The sequence below is a fragment of the Stigmatopora nigra genome, chromosome 1, assembly GCF_051989575.1.
Source record: "Stigmatopora nigra isolate UIUO_SnigA chromosome 1, RoL_Snig_1.1, whole genome shotgun sequence".
Classification (NCBI taxonomy): domain Eukaryota; kingdom Metazoa; phylum Chordata; class Actinopteri; order Syngnathiformes; family Syngnathidae; genus Stigmatopora; species Stigmatopora nigra.
This window is the reverse complement of record NC_135508.1, coordinates 20,921,146-20,942,127: the sequence shown is the minus strand read 5'-3', so window position 1 is coordinate 20,942,127 and position 20,982 is coordinate 20,921,146. Positions and strand designations below refer to the sequence as shown.

The following is a 20,982-nucleotide window of genomic DNA, read 5'->3' as shown; positions in this document are numbered from 1 at the left end:
AAAAAAACTGATAAAAGCTATATTGCTAACTTTAAAAAACCATTAAATATTCTAACTGTTGTCTTGTACACAACTTGGAGAACGTGCCAGTTTTATATACACACTGTAGAAAGGAGCTGCACAAAAAAAGTAGGCCTATAGAGAAGCATACATCTAGCGATCACCTAAGAGGAATAAGCAAAGCGCTTGGTTGGCTTACATATGGAACCATTGACAGTTTGTCATATCATTGACAGTTTAAGTCTCATAAAGGGGGTTTAACATGAGGTTTGATTTTAAAATTGACATCAGGGGGCATAAAAAGCACTTTTCCAAATAATTGGGTGTATTTCAATTACAAGCCACATTTTTTTCTAAGTACAGTATGTATGTAAAAACCCTTGATTTACACAGAAAACGTTAAGACACAGTTCCAATTTTTGACATAATTGGGTTGTGAAGAAAAGCATGAACTCACATATGCGCGAGTCCGAATAAAGCCTTTGGGGTATTTGGACCGCATGGTTAAGGCACAGCTTGGCTACTTGACTTTCAAATCCCATGCCTGTTGCCCGGTCTACAAGGAAACAGACCCGCAGTTGTTTAGGAAACAGATCTCATAAACACTGAATCGTTCTGAGGAATATTGTTCGATGACAGGATGACGCGAGTGTTGTAATGTATAAGCCAAGACGGCCTGCATCTCCTCTTTACTTTTAATTTGTTCCATGTCTTTGTTTCAGTTCAAGACAGGACTTTGGAAAGGCTTAGTACTGGTGCTCCCCAAATAGTGTAGCGCGACCTCCTGAGTGAGCGATCCGATGACGGGAACGGCATGTTTTTTGTTGTTGGTTGTACTACAATTAATTGCAATTGCATATCCTTTACAGTAGATGGCAATGGCGCTTGTTGTTGCTACGCTGCTTTAAGTGCCCAATTGTTTTCACTGCGATAAAAAGAAACATTTATGTATGTATGCAAATATATATGTGTATATATGTATGTATGTGTATGTGTGTGTATATATATATATATATATATATATATATATATATATATATATTTATATATATATATATATATATATATATATATATATATATATATATATATATATATATATATATATATACATACGCACATACATGCATACATATATATACATATATATATATATATATATAGATATATATTTTTATATATATATTTTTTTTTTTTTTCTCAAAGGTTCTCACTTGGCGTTCCGGTTATTAATATTCTCCTAAAACGGTGTATCTTGGCGGAATTTAAAAAAATAATAATAATAATAATGTAGACGGGGCCACATAATGTAGTGCATGTGTAGATCTAAAATGAAGGGATAGAATAGAATTTGTAAATACTTTAGAGTTGTTTCATAGAGCATATACAAATTTTGTTTGTCCAGGCAAACTAAACATTTTGGAGGCATAACACCAAAAAAGCAGATGCTTCTTATAAAATGAAAATGAGATATGACGCCCTTTCAAAACAGTTTTGAAGTTTTGGGAAGCTCACTGAAAGCACTTGTTTTAGGTGCTCGGTAAAAAAAAAAAAAAAAAAAAAAAAACAACGCTGCCCTATTATATAGGATTTGTGAAGCGAAAGACACGTCTAAAAATCTGGCATGTAGTCTACTGCGAAATGCCAACATAGTAGACTACATAATCACTTAGTGTCCTTCTGATCAAACATCACAAAGGCATGGACTCAAGTGCACTGCACCAGCCACAAATGATCCATCTTCAAGTCCTTTGTTCCCCAAAGGTTGAGTGATATAGCAGCCCTGCAAAGTCAGAGTCCTGTACGGCCGGCCACGACCCACCTTAGCGGGCACTTAAACGTGCTGTGTAAATCCAGCCGAAAAGGCCCAAGTGTTGTTGTCTGTAAGAGTCGTCGTACATATGAAATATTGAGTGAGGGAGGGGGGCGTGGAGGAGGCACAATGCGCAAAACGGGGAGTCCAGCCCCTGTCATCTATGGCAAAGTGAACAGGAAGCACTCTCCAAAAGTTTCAGTCCATTTCCAGAAGGCTGATGCTACTGAGCTCCAGGCCACAGCATGGTGGGGACTTGAAGGGGCTGTGGAGACTAAGTTGTTCTTCACACAAAAAGAAAAACAAAAAGCATGGAGACATGGCTCGCTCATCATCTGGCAGCGGAGTGCGAATGCGCCGCCGCCATGATGATGTGAGAGGCTCCGCTCTCGAGGCTCTGTTGGTGTCCCAATCCGGCCAGCACAGACATGGCCATGGCCTCTGCCGCCGCTCTCGAGTTTAGGCCGTTGTGATTGGCCGAGAGGCCATGTTGGATCACTGGCGCGAGGGAACCTGTCGTCTCCGGGGTCTCTTTCATGTTGTCGTCGACAGCGACTGTTAACGAGACACCATATTTGTACTTGAAGCTGGTGGAAAAGCAAAATACCACACACTAGTCAACATGAAAGACACCTCATTGACTGCGATTGACAGCAATACATGTCCAAATTCTCTTGAACACCTCTCTATTGTCAAATTTAAGGCTATGTTACCACCATAACGCAAGGAGAGTAAAAAGAATATGATCTGTGAGGGTATTTGATTCATTTATATTTTTAAGGGGGGCCCTATGGGGTTATCTTATGGTGGTACTAAAATAATCCGAAAAAACCCATGTAGATGGCAGTAGCACTGTTTTGTAACAAGTGTCTCTTTACCAAAGTCTCATGAATTGCTTGGTTGCTCACCCAGGTAAGAGGATTTCTTCTGCAAGGTGGTGACAGGACAGTCCTTGTGCGCCAACAAAAGCTGCTTCAAGTGAGCCACCTCGTTTCTCAACAGAGACACCTCGTTCTGGACAACATACATTTGAGAAAAAATCAATATAAGACTCCACATTAGAACAGAATTGTGAGTGGATTGTGTTAACCACCACAGCCATCGGGCCACCTCTGTAATTTTTTTTCCTATTTTTCTCTATAATTAGTTAGCCCTGATTAAATGCAGCCCGGCGGAGAGTGGATTGTGCGGCGGCCTCGCAGTTCTAGGGTCATGGGTTCGATCCCAGGTTAAGTGGGGTTTTACCCAGGTACTCCACTTTCCACCCACATCTCAAAAACATCCAGGCTAGGCTGGTTGAAAACTCTAAAATGCCCCTAGGTACGAGTCTGAGCGCGAATGTTTGTTCAGCTTCTTGTGCCCTTGCGATCGCCTTCCCACCGATTCAAGGTGGCCCCCACCTGGTGCCTGGAGTTAACTAGGTTAGGCGAACAATCTAAATTGTATATATAGCCAAATGAGGGTGGATTGAATGGATTTTTTTTCTTTGATAGAAGTCTAGGTACATCATAGATATTACTCCTCTTCTACGTTGACGTACTGAGAGTGAGATGTTCATGCTGCTGAGTTCCTCTGCCTTTTTCTCCAGGGAGTTGACCCACAGTTTGCGTTTTTGCCTGCATCGTGACGCTGCCGCCCGGTTCCTCTCGAGGAAGCGCTGCCGTCGCTCGTCTGGGTCATCTTCTCCCGTTCGTCGTCGACGCCCACCCGTTGGCTGTGCTGGAGATACCTGCGGATGGTGGGGAAGGTGGAGTACATGCAGATACAGTTTGCTGGCTACCGACTTGTTAGCAACTAAATGCTTGTCACGTACCAACAAATGATATTTAAATGCTTATTACATGCTGGTCAAGGCAAGTGAGCAAACTTGCAGTGTATCTGTAAGTAGTGGGTGACAGTCAATGCCATTTACCTGAGGCTGCGAAGGGGATTGAGCATCTGGCTGTTGGACAAGGAATTGGCTCTGTTCCGCTCTCTGAGGCACCATGGGACTGTTACTCATGGCCATCATGCCGATGCTGTGTCCTGTTGGGCTGTGCTGGGATAGCGTTGCCTTCAGACGCTAGAGAAAAAGGCATCAATCAGAAGGGAGACTTTGATAGGACCTGGCCAAGCTAAAAAAAAAATCAATTCCTACATCAGCAAGAAATGGGGGAATCAGACAGACAGACAGACAGACAGAGAGACCATTGGGCCAATGCTTACAGTCAGCATGTTTGGCCTCATTTGTCAACCTGGCAAAAAATATTCTAAATCCTGAATTCCATCAAATGTGTAGGTGCCCCCCAAAAATGCCTACACTATTCAAATGCACTGTAGTAAGTACTTTCTGGTGATAAATGCCTCCTGTTATAAAGTCCTTCAAAATTGGTTGCAAAAAGGACCAGTGAAGACAGAATTTGGCGCTTGAAGGAAAGGTGGCATCCTGCAGAATTATACAATTTAATTTAATGAATAAACCAGTTTAAAATGTGTTTATAGTGTAATAGTATACAATAAATGTTTACTTGGAGAACTGAGACTTCAGTATATTTTCTCAATAGATGCTAAAAGTCTGAGTATTTGGATAATTTAAAGATAAACAATCCCTCTAAAATGTTCATTTGATTAGCAAAACCAGTTCAATTACTCAATGAATTGTTGGACCTCTGGCAGCTGTGGCAGTTTGTAATGTTTAAAATTTGCATACTATTACACGTTTTATGATGTAATATTGAAACTAAAATTGGTTTCTGCTTTAGTTCCATGCATTTGTTGCACTCGGTCTGTTATGCATAGTAAAATAGTATTTTTGGCTCTCATGGGTTCAGTGCAAACCCAAAACATCATATGACTAAATAATTGAGCGAAAAGGAAGGCAGTGGGTGACTACAGGGTAAAGATGGAGACCAAAAAAAGGCCTATAGATGAGGAAAAAAACAGTGATGGAGTTACGGATAGCTAATCAAGCACTCACCATCTTGGCCTCGGAGTGGATGCTATACCCAGAGGGGGAGTTTGAACCGCTGCTACTATTTCCAAGAGGAGGACCAGGGATTCCCGGAATGTTTGGTACCATGCACATGGGTCGAGCAAGCTTAGGAATACAAGAAATACACCACATACTGAAATGACTGGAAAATAGATCTTTCTAAAAAGTATTTTGTTGTGCAGGCCTTACACTGATGACAGATTGCATCTGAACTGGACCTGGGAGGACTGGCACCGCCTGACCCGTGGGGAGCATCATCATGGAGTAGTGGCTTGTTGGCGAACTAGAAAGAATTACAGAGGTTATTGTGTGCGTGACAAAGCTCCAAGTTTTTATATACTGTATACAGTGGTACCTCGACATACGAGCACCCCGACATACGAGCAATTCGAGATACGAGTACAATTTCGAGCAAATAATGATCTCTAGATACGAGGCAAATTTAGAGATAGGAGAAAGCCAGGTGGCCAAGATATGCGGTTTATGATTTTAGCACACTGTCTTTTTTGCTGCATCTCTTTCGTGTATAACAGATATCCAAGAGCACTGGGTGGAGCGTTGCAATTTTTTCAGTGTTTTTCCCCCCCATCACTCAGCGCGAATGACGTAGCGATCGCTAGTACGAGGAGTATATATCACTTCTCATTGCCAAGTGGCCGTGCGTTATTCTATTGTGAGGGTATTCGCGTGCATCATTTGCGGAATATTTTGAATGGAATACAAAAGCAAACAGCCCATCGATAGTGAAAGTCAGGGTGGAGGCGGGGCAAATACAGCCAACCCGGGAGAAGAAAGGTATCAAACTTAAATGCAAAATTAGAATTAAATTTAGTGTAAGGTTAGATTAAACTTATTTTATGTCTGCATCGTAATCCAAGTTCATTTAAATTTGTTTATGAAACGAGCGTGTTGCCGTGCAAAAAGTTTTAGACAGTATTTTGGCTATGAATTTTGCGATTACAATACTTGAACTAATGTTTTTTTTCCCCAGGAGGCCGAAAAAGGTTCACGTTGACTCACCCCAAAGTGCGATTAGAAGGTGGTGCCTGTGTGATAACAGATGTGGGCGACGGCATGGTGGGCTGAAGGCTGTCAAAGCCCAAGTGCAGGGGAAGGGAACCTGGTCGTACAATGGTGGGAGTCGGGGCAGAACTCCTTGGTGGCATGTCCTGTGACAATATCATTAGTAGGTGGCTCTTCTTTAGAATGACAAAACTTGCATCTTACCTTCCCCCTGACAAAGGTCTCATTTCTGCTCTCTGGTCTTGGAGAGAGAGAGTCAGGACTGTCTGGTGGCGAGGAGTCAACCTCAAGAGGTCCCTCCTCTTTAACCTTCACATCTGACGGTGTCTGCAAGCTCATGTCCAAAGCCACTGAAGAGGGGGCAGGGAGCTGAGGACATCGACAAGAAGAGATAAATACTCTGGATATCAGGGGTGCCCTAACTTGTTTGCTTCAAAATCTACTTTTAAGTGAACAGATCTCCCACCATCTACCTATTTCTGGGCCACCGACAAAGCTAAGCAGTTATGTTTGTGGATATACCCCACGTGAGATTGAGCAACGGCAGCCACCTGCATTGTTTGCGACCAACGAGACCACCAATAAGAGTGGCTTTATCCCGTGAGCAGGTTGGCTGCAGACAAGCCAATAGCCTAATAAAGAAAACCAATAAACTGGATCAAATGGAAAATAGTAGGTTGGCCGTCTACTTGTACGATGTCAACACATTGAACACCCCTGTTTCTGTTTTTATGACAACATAAGAAAAAGAAGAAAAGAGCACATGGACTTCAAGTGGGGTCTGGTGTGACGTATTTCTAGCATGTGTAAACATTTGTTGACAGCTGCTAAAGCTGAAATTCACTGTTTTAATTCCTTGTAATTAGTTATACTGTCGATAATTATCCGTTTTCTTTTTGTTTGGTCAATAAACCAATTTGAAAATTGTCGAGAGGCTGAAATTATTAGGATTTGGACAATTTAAAGTTGAACAATGTCTCTAAATGTTCATTTGATTAGCATAGCAATTTCAATTAATCAAGGAATTGTTGGATCTGTGGTAGCTGTTGATTATACAGCTTCTAATGTTTCATTATTTAAATTTGTATTTGACAATTTCAATCTCCTCGTGCAAGCAAGTTGTAATAGAATAATTCTGACGCGGACCTTCAAGTGGGAGCACATTTATTTCCGTAAACAATGTGCCACGTGACATCGTATTTTTTCCACATACGCTTGAGTCAACATCGTGTTATATAAGCATGTGCCTCAGCCGACAACGTACTTTTGTGTGCACGCGTGTCACTTCAAGGACGCTTTTTGGACATAAAGTGAATAATGACATATAAACGTTGTATTTGTGGGACGGATAAAGACATCACAACATTTGCACTTGCCAATATATTATATCAAGACAAAGCAAAACCAAAAAAAACATCTTACAGAGTTCTTAACACGCTTGTTGTCATCATCATCTTGTTCAAAGGAGTTGGCCAGATCATTGAACAGACCGACCTCCTCACAGTTTTTTAGAAAACGAGTTGGAGTGGGCGTTTGGTCTTGAAAAAAGAAAAAGAAAAACAAAGTAAACCTTTCACGCTTAGTCACTGTAGATACAAACACAACTATAAACATAGTGGAATACTAGTTGTTATTTAATGAATAGTTAGATTATTACCTGCAATAATGACTGAGTCTGTCCTGGGTGCAAACTTTAATGTCATCTCATGCTTGTGTTTGTGTACGGCCAAGTGGTCTTCATTGGTAAATCTCTGGTGATGCGAAGAAGAAGAGAAAAAAAGGACAAAGGATGGAGTTAATTTACATAATGTATAGCTAAAGGATGTCAGGATGTCTCCAATAGATTTTCCTACGTCGTTTTTTTCCACAGCTCGTGTTCAGATATCTTGGCTGACACCATAAAAATCGTTAGCGAACCATTGGTGGCTAGCCAATAACAGGGAACAAGGAGCCGGACAACCATGCACACTCACACCCATACCTAGGGGCAATTTAGGGTGTCCAATCAGCCTACAATGCATGTTTTGGGAAACCGGAATACCTGGAGGGAACCCACGCAGGCCCAGGGAGAACTTAACTTCTTAACATTTTTTTGTTATGAAGGTCTCCAAACGATCGATTATCAAAATACTGTAGCTGTTGATTTTTTGTTGTTGTTTCTTTAGTTCATTTGGCACTTGAGAAAGTCATACGCTAGTTTTGTGGAGAGGTGCCCACGTGAATTCATCAGCCGTGTAGGAAGAATAATCTTAGCTATGGCACCAGGCTCGTTGCTATTGGCTGCATCCTATTTTAAGGGTGCCGTGTTGCAGTTGCAAATGCTGCCATGAGTGAAGTGGAAATACCGTCAAGTGTGTGCGAGGGTGTGAGTGTGTGCGTGAGTGTGTGTGTGTATGTGAGTGTGTGTGTTTGCGTGGGAGGGTGGGCATTATTTTTAGGACAGCTAGGCCACATTACCCGAAGAACTCCACGTTGTTTGCAGAGTCTTGCTGAGGAAACTAACACACTAATCACCATGCAGGAGGTACTGGCATATAAGGTTACCACGACTCACATAAAAAAAAATACTGGCCGGCATGGAAAGGGGAAGGTGGGGGGTTAGGGTGGTATGCAGTTGTTGTTGTTGTTTCTGTCGTTAGCTCGTGAAAGGAAAACGAAGAGCAAAGGCAGAAGTAAAATATGACGGCAGTGATTCAGGCTTTCCGGGTAAAAAAAAAATAAATAAATACTGCGTAGAATGGTAGTGGGGCACAAATTATAGTACATTCTGTGGTCATGTTATTGAATCTTACGGCATGTTTTATGAAATTTGAAATTCAAGCAACAAGTAGTTAATGATCAAATTTAACAACAACTATTTTGATATAGACAAATTGGTTAGAGATTTATTACAGGAAAGACGTGTTAGACAAAAGAGCAATAGTGCATCTTGTACAGGTGTTACTTGGAAGTGAACATTTGTTTGACAGAAGCTCTTTTTCGGGGGGCAATTTAATTAAATCTGAAAATGGTGCCAAATGGTCTATTTCACATTATATATGCACAAGATATAACATTTTTAAAAGATATTGATTCGAAAAGAGATTGTAAAACTAGTTTGCGTGCCCTGATTAATAAATTCCAATAGAATGGGAAACGCCGGCCAAGCTGCTTAGTGGTTACGCATCGGCCTCACAGTTCTGTGGTCCTGGGTTCAAATCCATCTCAGTCCAACTGTGAGGAGTTTACATGTTCTCCAGTGTGGGTTTTCTCTGGGTACTCCGGTTTCCTTCCACATTCCAAAAACATGCATGGTAGGCTGGTTGGACACTCTAAAGTGTGCCTAGGTATGAGTGTGAGTGCGCATGGTTGTCTATCTCCTCCTGCCCTGCAATTGGCTGGCCACCGATTCAGCTGGGAGTCAGCTGGGATAGACTCAAGAAATGAATGAATGTATGAATAGTTTTGAGAAGCTATTATGAGCAAAACAGGATCTCCAGATAATCCATGACAACAATGTGTCCTGTCTAATTTGAATCTTATAATTGTTCTTGACCCCCAAATTTTGACATAGAGCCCCATTCATTGTTAAAAGGGTTTTATCTTTAATTTAACTGCATTGCCATAAGAACACAAAACTCTTTGATAGGAATCCTGTCGACACACCTTTTGATTAAATTAATTGGAAAAATAATTCACCGGATCAATGGACATTTAATATTGAACCTTTGATAAGTAGCAAACCAACAGGGAAAGAATGCATGGTTAATTACTGGTTAAAGACTGGCCAATGCTTATTTTTCCCTTTTCTGTTGCATATTTTTTAACTGTTACAGTAAAACTTACTGATTTCAAAACTGCTATAATTTTCAAAGTAAGATACAACAGGTACTCTTTTGCTTGTTAATCTTTTTCAAGTGTCACATCGATATCTAATCTGCAATAACTTTGAATTGCTAAAAAAACAAAAACATTTTAAAAGGATCAATAATAAATCATCACAACAAAGAGAGAATGACGAAGTCAGATTCTTAACGAGTAACTATTTTGGATTCGATTGTATATTAGAAAATATTGTTTCAGCCTATCCAATTGTTGACAACTAAAAGGAAACCACTTGTCTCAGTTCCACAGCTGCATACCAAGTGCTGGCATCAGGCAAGTCAAAGGAATAATGGTGTTTACATCACAGGAGAGTGCCAAAAAAACAAGTCCCCTCGGTCAGTATCCAATGTCCTTTTATAGCAAACAACGACAAAAAGTCATTCATTCAATTGAGAAAAAACTTGTGTCTATTACATTCTCCTGCCTCTGATCTGTTTTCAATCCAATCACTTTCAAGAGCTAATTTCCCACAAAGCCTTCTTTAGAATCCCTCGTAAAGTGAAGTGAGTCACTCCGCAGACGTTCCGACAGGTTGAAACAGTATAACTGTGCTTACTCACGAAGGCCTCCCAACTGACTGACTCACCACGAGAGGAGACAGACGCCGCTGTCCCCCACAAGGCGAGCATCTTTGTACACACATAAATGGCAGAAATGGCGAAAGTAGAAGAGAGTCAACTTACCTGTCCGCAGCCAGGAGCGTGGCACACAAAAGGTCGTTCGTCGCCCATTTTTGCAAGGAGCTTGCAATGTGACTGTGGGAGAGGAGAAAAGGAGAACATAACTAGGCGGTTTCTCGCTTGATGCGTCTTTAGTCTGAGCGGGAGGCTATTTAAAAATAACCCCTGCCATGGAGAAGGGAAAAAAGCACAGCCAGGCAGCGCAAGCAAGTTTCCCTGGTGATATTTCCTGCACACGTGGGGGTTTCTGCCCGGCCAATGACGAGACAGCCTAGCGACATCTCACGCTTTCTCATCTTCTGTCCCATCTGCTTTGTAACCCCGCCTCCTCTATTTTTCTCACTCCCATTTTTTTTTTTTTATATCCAGCTGGTGCTTATCTGACTAGTAGTACCGGCAGTTGAACTTTAATGGAGGGCAACTATTGAACTAGAGTTACCCATCAGGTGCAAAAAAAACAAGCTTTTGGGAGCATTTATGGTTTTGTGAATAAGAAAATGGAATGGGCATGGTCAAAAGCACTCCATATATCACAAAAACGTTGACTGGTCATACTACAAAGAGCGTCTGATCCGTTTCCGCTCAGGCAGGAGAAGAAAACAATGAAAGAATGGCTCTGAAAGAGTGAAACAAACTCCATCTTGTATCACAACTTTAATCACTAAGGATTTATGCCCATATGTTGTTATTAACAAGACAAGCTTTTGTCCTCTGATGCGGAAGCTGGAGCCCAGATTCAAACTCCCAAGGCATAAGTAAAGAACTTTCCCCTTTTTTTTTTTTTGAAGATTATTGCTTTTGACTTGGCGATTATTTTACACTGAAGGAAGGCAGAATTGAACGGCAAGCTTTTGACGAGGCAACTCTTTTGCCAATTTTTTTAGGTCTTTGAATTCTTACATTTGTGTGAATAGTGTGTGTGATTCATTGTGTGGCATGCACAAAATATACAGTAGACGGTAGTTGCACCGATCGGAAAAAAAAATACATTAACTATATTTCACAATAGTATCCAACAACCCCTTTATGTTTTCAATGTATAGTTTAAGTGACATATATCCCACTTTATTGTCTTTTCCACTAAAAACACTTTTAAAATCATTTGCATGCGTCATCACATTCATTAAAAAGGCAAAACGCAAAAGTATACATGGCTAAAAAAATAAATATGGAGGATTTTGTCGGCTAATCGTTCAATTTATCTTTTTTTTTTACGACAATGTTCTCCAATATAATAGCTGTTGATAACTCATCACCAAAATGTCCTCCTTTATAAGTTGAAAAATTACATACAAACTACCAAAAACACTCAAAAACAATAAAAACTGTGAGCCACTGGGGAGGAGCATTATTTAGTAAAGCCGCGCCCCTTTCGAGCAGCAATGTAGCATCCATCTTCCATCATCTGCAAGCAATTATAAAGCATTGGTCTGCCTCTATCGTCAGTAAGTAGCCTGAGAAATCTACAAGACATTCTTCTAAGTATTTTATGGTTGTCTATATGTCCGTTTCTACGGCACACAAAAACCCTTCTGAACTCATCTCCAACTACCCCCCACCCCCCACCACCACAATTTTGCTGTGCAACAAGCGAGTCTTGTTTCTTCGGCATATTGGTGTCAGGGCCCTCACAAAGCTCTTCCAATCGGCTGAATCTATTTGGGCAGTAAGCGGTGTGCACACGGGACTGTTTCGTGCTCGTTAGACCGAGGGTGTGCACCGCCAGTGGGAGTCAACACATTTACATTTTGGAAGGAGAAGACACGAACTGGGCTAGCACTGACATGAAATGTTACATTTGAGTTTTTGGTGCACCTTCAGAATGAAAGTCTAAAAAGACAGAGTTTTTGAAGCAAGATTAAATGAACTATGACCACCTGTCTCTCTCCCTTAAAGCCTCATCAGATATGGCTAAAGAGAAACTACAAGCAAGAATAAATTGGCAAATCTGAAGAGTGGGCATGCCATCTACTGGTCAAGTAGGAACTTCCAAGCAACAATGAGTCCTCGATTAATCCAATGAATCAGGCCTGATACAATATTTATCATTTCGACCCATGCACTGATAAATGAGCAGTAACAGTTTTAGTTAGTGTCCTGACCAAAAACAAAAAGAACAAAACAAGTGAGACCTTGAGCCCTCCCTTTGGATGGCCTAAAAAAATACGGATGAACCTTAAGTGACCAGCAGAGTGGACCAGCAGAATAAGAATAAGAGTTCTATTACCTGTATCTATAAGAACACACAATTGCTGCGTCGGAATGAGCAGTTTGGTGAGAAATCTGACAAAGGCTCCTGGAAAATAAACATTGTTTCCTCCTACATTCTAAAAACATGCATGGTAGGCTAATTGGAGACTCAGAATTGTCCCTAGGTATGGGTGTGAGTGTGCATGGTTGTCCGTCTCCATGTGCCTTGCGATCGGCTGGCCACCGATTCAGCTGGGAGTCAGTTTGGATAGGCTCCAGCACCCCCTGCGACCCTAGTGAGGATGAAGCGGTTCAGAAAATGAGATAGAATGAGATTTGAATATTGAATTTCAAGTGTTCCTATTTTCAGATCGGCTGGCCACCGATTCAGCTGGGAGTCAGTTTGGATAGGCTCCAGCACCCCCTGCGACCCTAGTGAGGATGAAGCGGTTCAGAAAATGAGATAGAATGAGATTTGAATATTGAATTTCAAGTGTTCCTATTTTCATCTTCAAGGTGACATGGAAATCTTGAGGGAGCAATTTTTTCTCCTTCCGACTGAGCTGCAGCCAAGCTCCCGCCGTTGAACTTGGGTTTCTCCAACTCAGCAGGTGTAAGGGAACAAGTCTCAGCTATAAGCAGCCACAGCCACCCAGTGTTTGATGTGGCTTGCTAGGAAACTGACTAAACAAACCGTATTAATAGATCACGCTGCAGCCATGACGTTGGAATCGGAGGCTCTGATTGCCAGGGGATAGATAGATAGGGGGGACCCTGACAAAAAGAAAAGAATGTGGACGAGATGGTTGGAAGAACAAAAGTCGACTGTAGATCCACTGTTGGGTCCAGAGGTGCTGTTAATGTGGGTTACGACCTTCTAAGCTGGGCGTGTACATGTATTTTTGTAACAGGCAGACCTGAAATTTGCTCATTGGAACAAATGAAATCCAATACCTAACTGTTCTAAATGTTACATTCACACTATGTGATCCTATCAGGCAGTGCAATACAAATAAAGCAACAGGTTATTTTTCCAATATGAAATCTACAAGTATTGATGAATGTACACTGGTAAATCCTATACTTTGGTACACCCATAAAAATATTGCACATGGTTAAATATATGAATTGACCAGCCTTCTATACACATTTTTGGGATACGGGAGGAAACTGGTGTACCCAGAGAAAACCCAAGCAGGCCCCAAACACAACCCAGAAAAGCCTGAACCCACCAAAGTTTAACCCCTAATATAAATAAACACTGTGGGGCATACGTCTTTAACACTCCACCATCATGTCTGCATTTTATCAATCATTTTGTATATAATTTTTCAGTATTTTGTTACTTTTATATTCTCATCTCATTTTCTGAACCGCTTTAACCTCATTAGCGTTGCGGGGGTGCTGGAGCCTATTCCAGCTGACTACAAGCCAGAGGCGGGGGACAACCTGAATCGGTGGCCATCCAATCACAGGGCACAAGAAGAAGGAAGCCGGAGTACCCGGAAGAAACCCACGCAGGCACGGGGAGAACATGCAAACTCCACACAAGTGGACCCCAGCGCTGTGAGGCTGACGCGCTAACCACTCGCTCCAGTGGGCCGCCCCTACTTTTATATTATGTAATTATAAATACATGAATATAATAACACAACTTTAATAAAAGCTAATTTAATTAAATCTAAACGAATAATTACAGAAATCCTCCAAAATAAGGGTAGGGTTATTTTTCAAAATATTTAACTCATTGTATTCCATTGACGGCAATAGACGTCCAATTCAACAAAACATGAAGGACTGGCAGTGAATGCACATCTTTCACCCCTCCAAGTCAAAATGAATTGGACGTCTATTTCCATCAATAGTACTCCTTGAGGGTGAAAAAAAATCGTGCATGAGTAGTTAAAATGTCACTTTATGGAGAGTAAATGTATTACCCATCTCTGGAATTTAAAAAGTGGGCCGGACACATGACCTACATTCCATGTGAAGGCGTTGAAATACATATATGCTTTGAATCCCGAGGCATTCGGCAGCTCAGGTATCAATACTAAACTTATCATGACGCGGGGCGAGTTGCAGGACCGTACTTGCAAACCACCATATTCATGAAATAGCAGCAAAGACGAAATTATATTTTTTTCTGACATTTTATACGCTCGGGAAACCGAATCATGCATAATAAAAATCTTGTGGCAACCGCGCCGAATAGTTTCTGCCTCCATCAATTTCAGGCAAAACTTGCCCCGCCTTTTACCGTAAGACGGCAAACCAATACCCTCTTGGATTGGCTTGAGCGCACGTCAATCAATAACATGTAAAGCAATCAAAGCCGGCGATGCTGTCACTCGCCTCATTTTGAAGAATCTCATTGGCTAAAAGTCCCGAAATCCATTTTTGTATCCACGAGACAAAAAAAAAAGAAAAAAACACAAGTAATGGCTAACTGCTGTGCTAGCGTTAACGACAGGCCGAGCGCGCGCACGGCGCGGCGAATAACACCGTTATTATCCATTTCTCTCATGAGCCCGAAGGTTAACAAACCCTAATGGACACGTCGCCGACTTATAAGACACACTTTACAGGCGATCAGGTTGAACAAAGTCAGGGAAAATAACATAGCAGGAGACTGTTAGCAGACTGACATTTGAGTTCAAAGCAAGTCCGATTAAGAGGTTGGAGCAGTCACGGCGATTGACGTAAACTTTAAAAACACCGACACGGCATAAAACTATCGTGCAGAATGCTACATTAGCACGTGGTAACACCGAGGGCAAGTTTACGTTGAATTCAAATGTTTAAAAAGTGTTTGCAAACTCACTCTTTCGGGCTCTCTCTTTTCCTCTTCTGGAATTTGACACTCCCCTCGACAACGAGTTATCGCGAGATCTCAAGTTAAACGCACAAATTGACAACACTAATATTCGACCGATAAGCGCTCTTTTTAATGTCTTGTCGTCATTTTACACATTTATATCAAATAAAAAGCAGTATTCACCGAAAAAAACGTAATGTTAAACATTTCAAGGACATCTATTGAAAAGTTACCTTCAGTTCACTAACTCAGTCACTTGTGGTAGTAAGATGGAAATTGTATATATTGAAGTGTAATAAAAAACATTTGGTCGATTGCAATTTATATATTACATTAAAAACCTTAGTAGTAATTCGGGCAAATGTATCATAATCATACAGTGATATATAATGATATATTGATAGTTTATAAATTACTTTAGTAAGACAGTACATTTTTGTGACATTATCCATGCACGGGGTGTCAAATGAACTTAAAATCCATGCCATTTGATGACAGAAAACACATTGGAAACATGTCTTTGATTTTCAAAAATGGCAGAAAAAGTTGAGTTGTTTCAAATCATTTCTTTTTTATTATCAGTAATAGGGCTGTGATACTTCAATGCCAAAAAGTAAATCCAATTAGTTTTGTATCTAATAGTCTTTTTTCGCTTTCAATAGCAAAACAAAAGTTTATTTTGAAGTGAATGGCGAATTGTACATATATTTGCGCGCGATGCGTGCGTGTTTGTGCGCGTGTTGAGTCAATTGCGACTGGGAATTACAATCAAGTAATGGATGATCTGTATAACTAATGAGAAAAACAAATAAATAAAACTAGCCGACACTTGGATTTATTTACCTGTGGAGTGTGTCCAGACACGCGAGTTATTTTCACAGTGGGTTGGAAGAAAATATTTTGTAGATAGCTCCCATCAACATTTTCGCTCTTCCAAGGTGGATTCTGCTTTTGTCTGTGTGACGCCGAAGCTGCGGGTGCGGCTCCCAAGGGCTATTATGACGTTTGCTGCAATCTTTTGATCTATACTCCATTTATTTATCACTCCCCCAAAAAAGAAAAAAAAACATCAAAGACACACATAACGAAAAAAAGTGGCAATGTAAAGGGGGCGGGGTCAATCCGATAATTCGCGTCCGGGGCTGCTTTGATTCACTTGGTCTGTACAATATAGGCTTTTTAGGGGGACGTCAAAGACTTAAAAGGCAACTACAGAAGTAACTAAGAGCGCACGCACGTGGAGTGTGACCTAACTCCATCTTGTTGATGTAAACCTTACATCATTTGATTTGATTCGCCGAGGCTTAGTCCACATCAAGGTACCCCTTAAATCCCCTTACAGTGTCTTCCAAGCACGTGGAGCACGTTCACATTATAACCGCACCCACACTAAAATGACCTCTTAAAGTCTAAATGATGCGTGAGGTGCTGATGCAACGAGTTCATTCCAAACAATTGTTCGGGTGGTTTTGTATTGGTTTTACTCCGCTTTGTACTTTTTTTCCTCACCTATCCATTACAGCGACCATAAAACGAGATTTAAGAAGGACGTAATAGTGTATGGTGTTGTTTTTAATGTGACGTTCACTTCCGGTCAATTTTTTGACCAAAGTGTGACCCAAACCAAAGAAGGTATACATACTTTAAAGTGAAAAGGTTAAAAAGTTGGTGATACGCTTTTAAGAACTATAGCCGTTTGACGTCACAACTATACAGCCGATTTCACGCAATCTGGTTTGGCCAATTACGTTAGTGCTGTTGGCTCATGGTGAATGGTTGATCATATGTATTTCAGTATCATTGACGACGATAGATGTCATATTCATTTGAACTGGAAGAGCCCCAATTAAAATGGATATTTCTATCAATAGCAGTAATAGGGTTTAAATTTTTTAAAATTCTATTTTTCACTATTTATGACTAAGAAATTTTTCTAAGATGTCTCCATTTATTGGAACGTCCCATAACCTGCTTTCCAGCAGGGAAGTGAAGGAGCTGTATGATTATTAAGTAAATATATATATAAAGTGTTAATCGATCTGTAATCTAACCAATAAACATGCGAAGAATAGTTTAAGACTTTTTGACCTTGAAAATGTTCTCTAAATTTTTGCTTGGTGCTTTGGAGAATATCCAACAAACGATGTTCAAAGAGCCCAACCCCAGAAAGAAAGAAAATTTCAAGCGTAAATAAGATGCGATTTTAACAGGATTATACATCTGCAGCACCACAACACAAAATCCTCCATTTTCAACCTGGATACATTTAACAAAGCATATTATGTGAATTAAAAAAATATCCATAACTGAAATTTGTTGCATTGTTAAAAGTTAAACAAAAAGTCTTAAATAAAATTTAAAAAAAAAAACACTAACAGACACATTGTGTCTCACAAAAACAGGACAGCTTTGCTCCACGTTGAAAAGCGCACAGAACACCAGGCATGTTGTCATGCTACATCACTCACGTCAGACCTATGTGGCCGTTCCAATTGACAAAACTAAAAACGAAAAAAACAAAAAACAACCAATTACAACCAATTACAACTGTTCCCATTTGTTTCTTTCCATAGTAATAGTGGAACAACGTAAAACCCTCTCCCCATTCTTTTCAAGTGCTCGGAAGTGTAGCGGCGCATACGTGAACTATAATATCAATGTTTTTACTGGTGCAGCGTGCCATTCTTATAACACAAATGAACTTTACTGCTTGTGACAACACACCACTAAAAGCGACTTGACATGACAAATGCCTGTGTCATACCCCTTTTCCACTGTGCTGACTTTTTTTTGGTTCTATAAAATGTCCAATTTTGTTTGGTTAGGGTTAAAACGTAACCTTTAATTGACGTAAGAACTTTTTTTATATTAAAAATATAAGTTCCACGCTCCCAGATGTGAATTATTCTTCTGTTATACTGATTTCAACTAATTTGTGAAAAAAAGAACAATATTCCACCTACGCTCCATAGTATGGAACAGTGTGAAAAGGGGCATGGAAGGCGGTCGTGTCGTTTTAAAAGCCAGGAGACGAGCGTTGCCGTTGGCGTCACCGCCAACGCCTAACCTCTTAGTCTCTGAGGAGTAGATACTCCTTGATGGTCTCTGGTAATGGAAGCTCTTTGACGGCGGCGGGCAGGAAGCGCACACCCAGACTCCGCCTGACGGTACAGCGTGCCAGAGAGCGCAGCGAGGGCGCTTGGGCCGCCATGCCGGTCAGCCTGGCCAGCAGCTGCGGATCCTTACTGAGCTCCTTGGGAAGCGTGCCGTCGGCCCGGCGGATCTGGAAGCGCCCGGCCGCCCGGCACAACAGGTCCAGGCACTCCTCCTCCAGCTCGGTGCCCAGGCCGCGCGCCAAGAGCGCCACCAGTCGTGAGATGGGCGTCTGGCCCTTCAGGTTGGTCACGTGCACCCGTGCGCCGTAGTCCAAAAGCACTTTGACGCTTTCCAGGTTGCCCTTCATAGCGGCCCAGCTGAGCGGCGTGTCACTGTTGTAGTCGCGGGCGTTGGGGCAAGCCCCGCTGTCGAGCAGAGCTCTCACGCACTCTGGGTTGTCTTTGAAGGCGGCCCAGTGGAGCGGCGTGTCTTTGTTGCCGTCCAGAGCGTTGGGCTGGGCTCCGTACTCTAAGAGGATCTCCACGCAGCTCTCGTCCTTCTCTGCCGCATAATGGAGCGCCGTCCGGTTGTAGCCATCCAAGGCATTCACCTAACAGATGGGGGAGGATTTTAAATTACAATTACATTCCATTTCAAAATAAATGACCATATCGGCTGCATTGTCTTGTGCATGTCAAGTCTAATTTGTGCGCATATAAGACATTCCTTTGATTCATTCTTTTGAGCAGCAAATACGGCCTATATGCGAGAAAATACAGGAATATACCTCATTAAAATGTAACGTTAAGGACTTAAGCTGGTAGTTATCATTCACACTCAGATGGCTCAGACGTCAATCCCTTCTTTTTCCTTTTAAATGTGTGACTTTAAATGACGAGCCTGCCTTCCGGGAAGTGTCAGAAATCTTCCGGCTCTTAAATAGCCGTCCATTAGCCACCCTCTTTCGTTACCTATTGTTCTATTAAGGGATTGAAAGTGCATCACCGGCAGTGTATCTCGGACCACAACCGGTTTGCAATTTGTTCTAACTAGTTAATATTTAATAAATGATAGAAATATATGGAAGGCTGCCTGACAACCAATTCAGTGTGTACTCTGCCTACATCCTGTTTTTGGTTGGGATAGGCCGCCGCACCCTTGCGACCCTTGTGAAGATGCGCACCTCGGATAGTGAATGAATTGGAAAAAAAAAAATATATATATATATATATATATATATATACATGTAAAGGCAATATTATGTACTCTTGTAATTTGAACAAAGCAAATCGCCGATGACGTCAGAACGAACCGGATGTGAAGATCGGTTGGGTCTGTGAGGGGGCCTGCCCACCCATCTAAGTGTACGGTCATGTGTGCCACACATACCTCTGCCCCCTTCTCCAACAGCAGCTCCACACATTCGGCGTCAGCAACCATGCAGGCACAGTGCAGGGGCTTAAGCGTGCCGTGCATGCGGTTCACATCGGCGCCCTTGACGTCATATATGAACAACATTCATCAACAAGAAAAAAAAACACATTTGGAATTGATGGAAGAGAAAGACGGGCCGGTCACCTTGCGGATGAGATCTTCCACGTTGTCATGCGGGAAAGAACGGATGGCGGCGATGGTGCGGATGAGCCGCTCAGACAGAGAGTATTTACTTTGAATGCTTTGCATGATGTACCACATAGTAGAGCTCATGTGTTACTGAAGACCATCGCACCCATTCAAGGGTGACACTGCGGAAAACATGCAGAAAGATTTGCAACAATTACAGAGGTAAACAGGCTGTGTCAACAACTTCAATTCTCAAGGGCCACATTTAAGATGGAAAATAAGCAAGCCTTCATTTTTAATTTAACTCATTCATTGCCGCTGGATCCGCCCAGTTCCAACGCTAGTGGTTGACTCATTCACTTATAAGATAGCATTAATTCAACGTCAATGGATTTAATTGAGTAAAATATAGAGAAAAATAGTCATTTGGAAACACGCAGCGTCAAGCCCAATGTGACAGGGGCGATGCCGATCCACTTAATTGACTTTGGGTTGGCTCAATAATTAAAAAAAAACGTGTAGGTCCTATCGAGCAAGGGCGTTTGATTTTCACATAGCACATACGGTGAAAGAACGAATTGACATGCTAATTTTGAAACTAGTTTCGGCTAATTTTGCAATTCTGGACCCTACACATCGCTAGCTCCCAGGCTAGCTAACTAACTAGCTCTCGTTGGTAGCATGTAGAAGCAGTCACTGGGGAGGAAGAAAATGCAAATGACATTCATTCGGAACACTTGCGACACACCTGTATTCGGCTAGAAACAATAAAACGTTTTAACGTGAAAACGTACCTTTCGGCAAGAAAGAATGGAGGCGTTTTGAAAGCTGTCTGCTCGGTGCACCGTTTGTTTGCTACTCGGGTTGACAGAGGAAAAACATGACGTCATCGTCACGTGTTACCACGCCCCATGTCCCTCCACTGCTCAGCTCGGATTGGATCATTACTGAACAACACATTTTGAAA

General features: G+C 41.5%; 2 protein-coding genes across 2 annotated transcripts; both read right to left on the bottom strand.

Annotated features, from left to right (window-relative positions):
* Positions 1 to 1,178: 1,178 nt before the first annotated feature.
* Positions 1,179 to 15,422, bottom strand: atf7a (activating transcription factor 7a). Its single transcript, XM_077723749.1, has 12 exons — positions 15,363 to 15,422; positions 10,355 to 10,426; positions 7,465 to 7,558; positions 7,226 to 7,345; positions 6,012 to 6,190; positions 5,805 to 5,953; positions 4,974 to 5,067; positions 4,770 to 4,889; positions 3,726 to 3,875; positions 3,354 to 3,542; positions 2,722 to 2,827; positions 1,179 to 2,368 (listed from the first exon to the last, which is right to left on the bottom strand). The coding sequence occupies exons 2-12, from the start codon at positions 10,400 to 10,402 to the stop codon at positions 2,145 to 2,147; spliced, it is 1,473 nt and encodes a 490-aa protein (XP_077579875.1). The 5' UTR covers positions 10,403 to 10,426; positions 15,363 to 15,422; the 3' UTR covers positions 1,179 to 2,144.
* A 2,121-nt stretch (positions 15,423 to 17,543) lies between these two features.
* Positions 17,544 to 20,938, bottom strand: asb8 (ankyrin repeat and SOCS box containing 8). The gene is made up of 4 exons (XM_077723739.1): positions 20,810 to 20,938; positions 20,031 to 20,197; positions 19,842 to 19,946; positions 17,544 to 19,062 (listed from the first exon to the last, which is right to left on the bottom strand). Exons 2-4 carry the CDS (start codon positions 20,157 to 20,159, stop codon positions 18,427 to 18,429), a joined length of 870 nt encoding a protein of 289 aa, XP_077579865.1. The 5' UTR covers positions 20,160 to 20,197; positions 20,810 to 20,938; the 3' UTR covers positions 17,544 to 18,426.
* Between the last annotated feature and the right edge of the window lie 44 nt (positions 20,939 to 20,982).

Excerpts from the sequence above, each read along its gene's own strand:
- atf7a (XM_077723749.1), bottom strand. The coding sequence starts at position 10,402 with ATGGGCGACGAACGACCTTTTGTGTGCCACGCTCCTGGCTGCGGACAG. Across the intron at positions 7,346-7,464 it reads AGACTCAGTCATTATTGCAG|ACCAAACGCCCACTCCAACT; the intron begins GTAATAATCTAA and ends TCTTTTTTCAAG. Across the intron at positions 3,876-4,769 it reads TCCACTCCGAGGCCAAGATG|CGTCTGAAGGCAACGCTATC; the intron begins GTGAGTGCTTGA and ends CTTTTTCTCTAG.
- asb8 (XM_077723739.1), bottom strand. The coding sequence starts at position 20,159 with ATGAGCTCTACTATGTGGTACATCATGCAAAGCATTCAAAGTAAATAC. Across the intron at positions 19,947-20,030 it reads TGGAAGATCTCATCCGCAAG|GGCGCCGATGTGAACCGCAT; the intron begins GTGACCGGCCCG and ends TATGACGTCAAG. Across the intron at positions 19,063-19,841 it reads TGTTGGAGAAGGGGGCAGAG|GTGAATGCCTTGGATGGCTA; the intron begins GTATGTGTGGCA and ends CCCATCTGTTAG.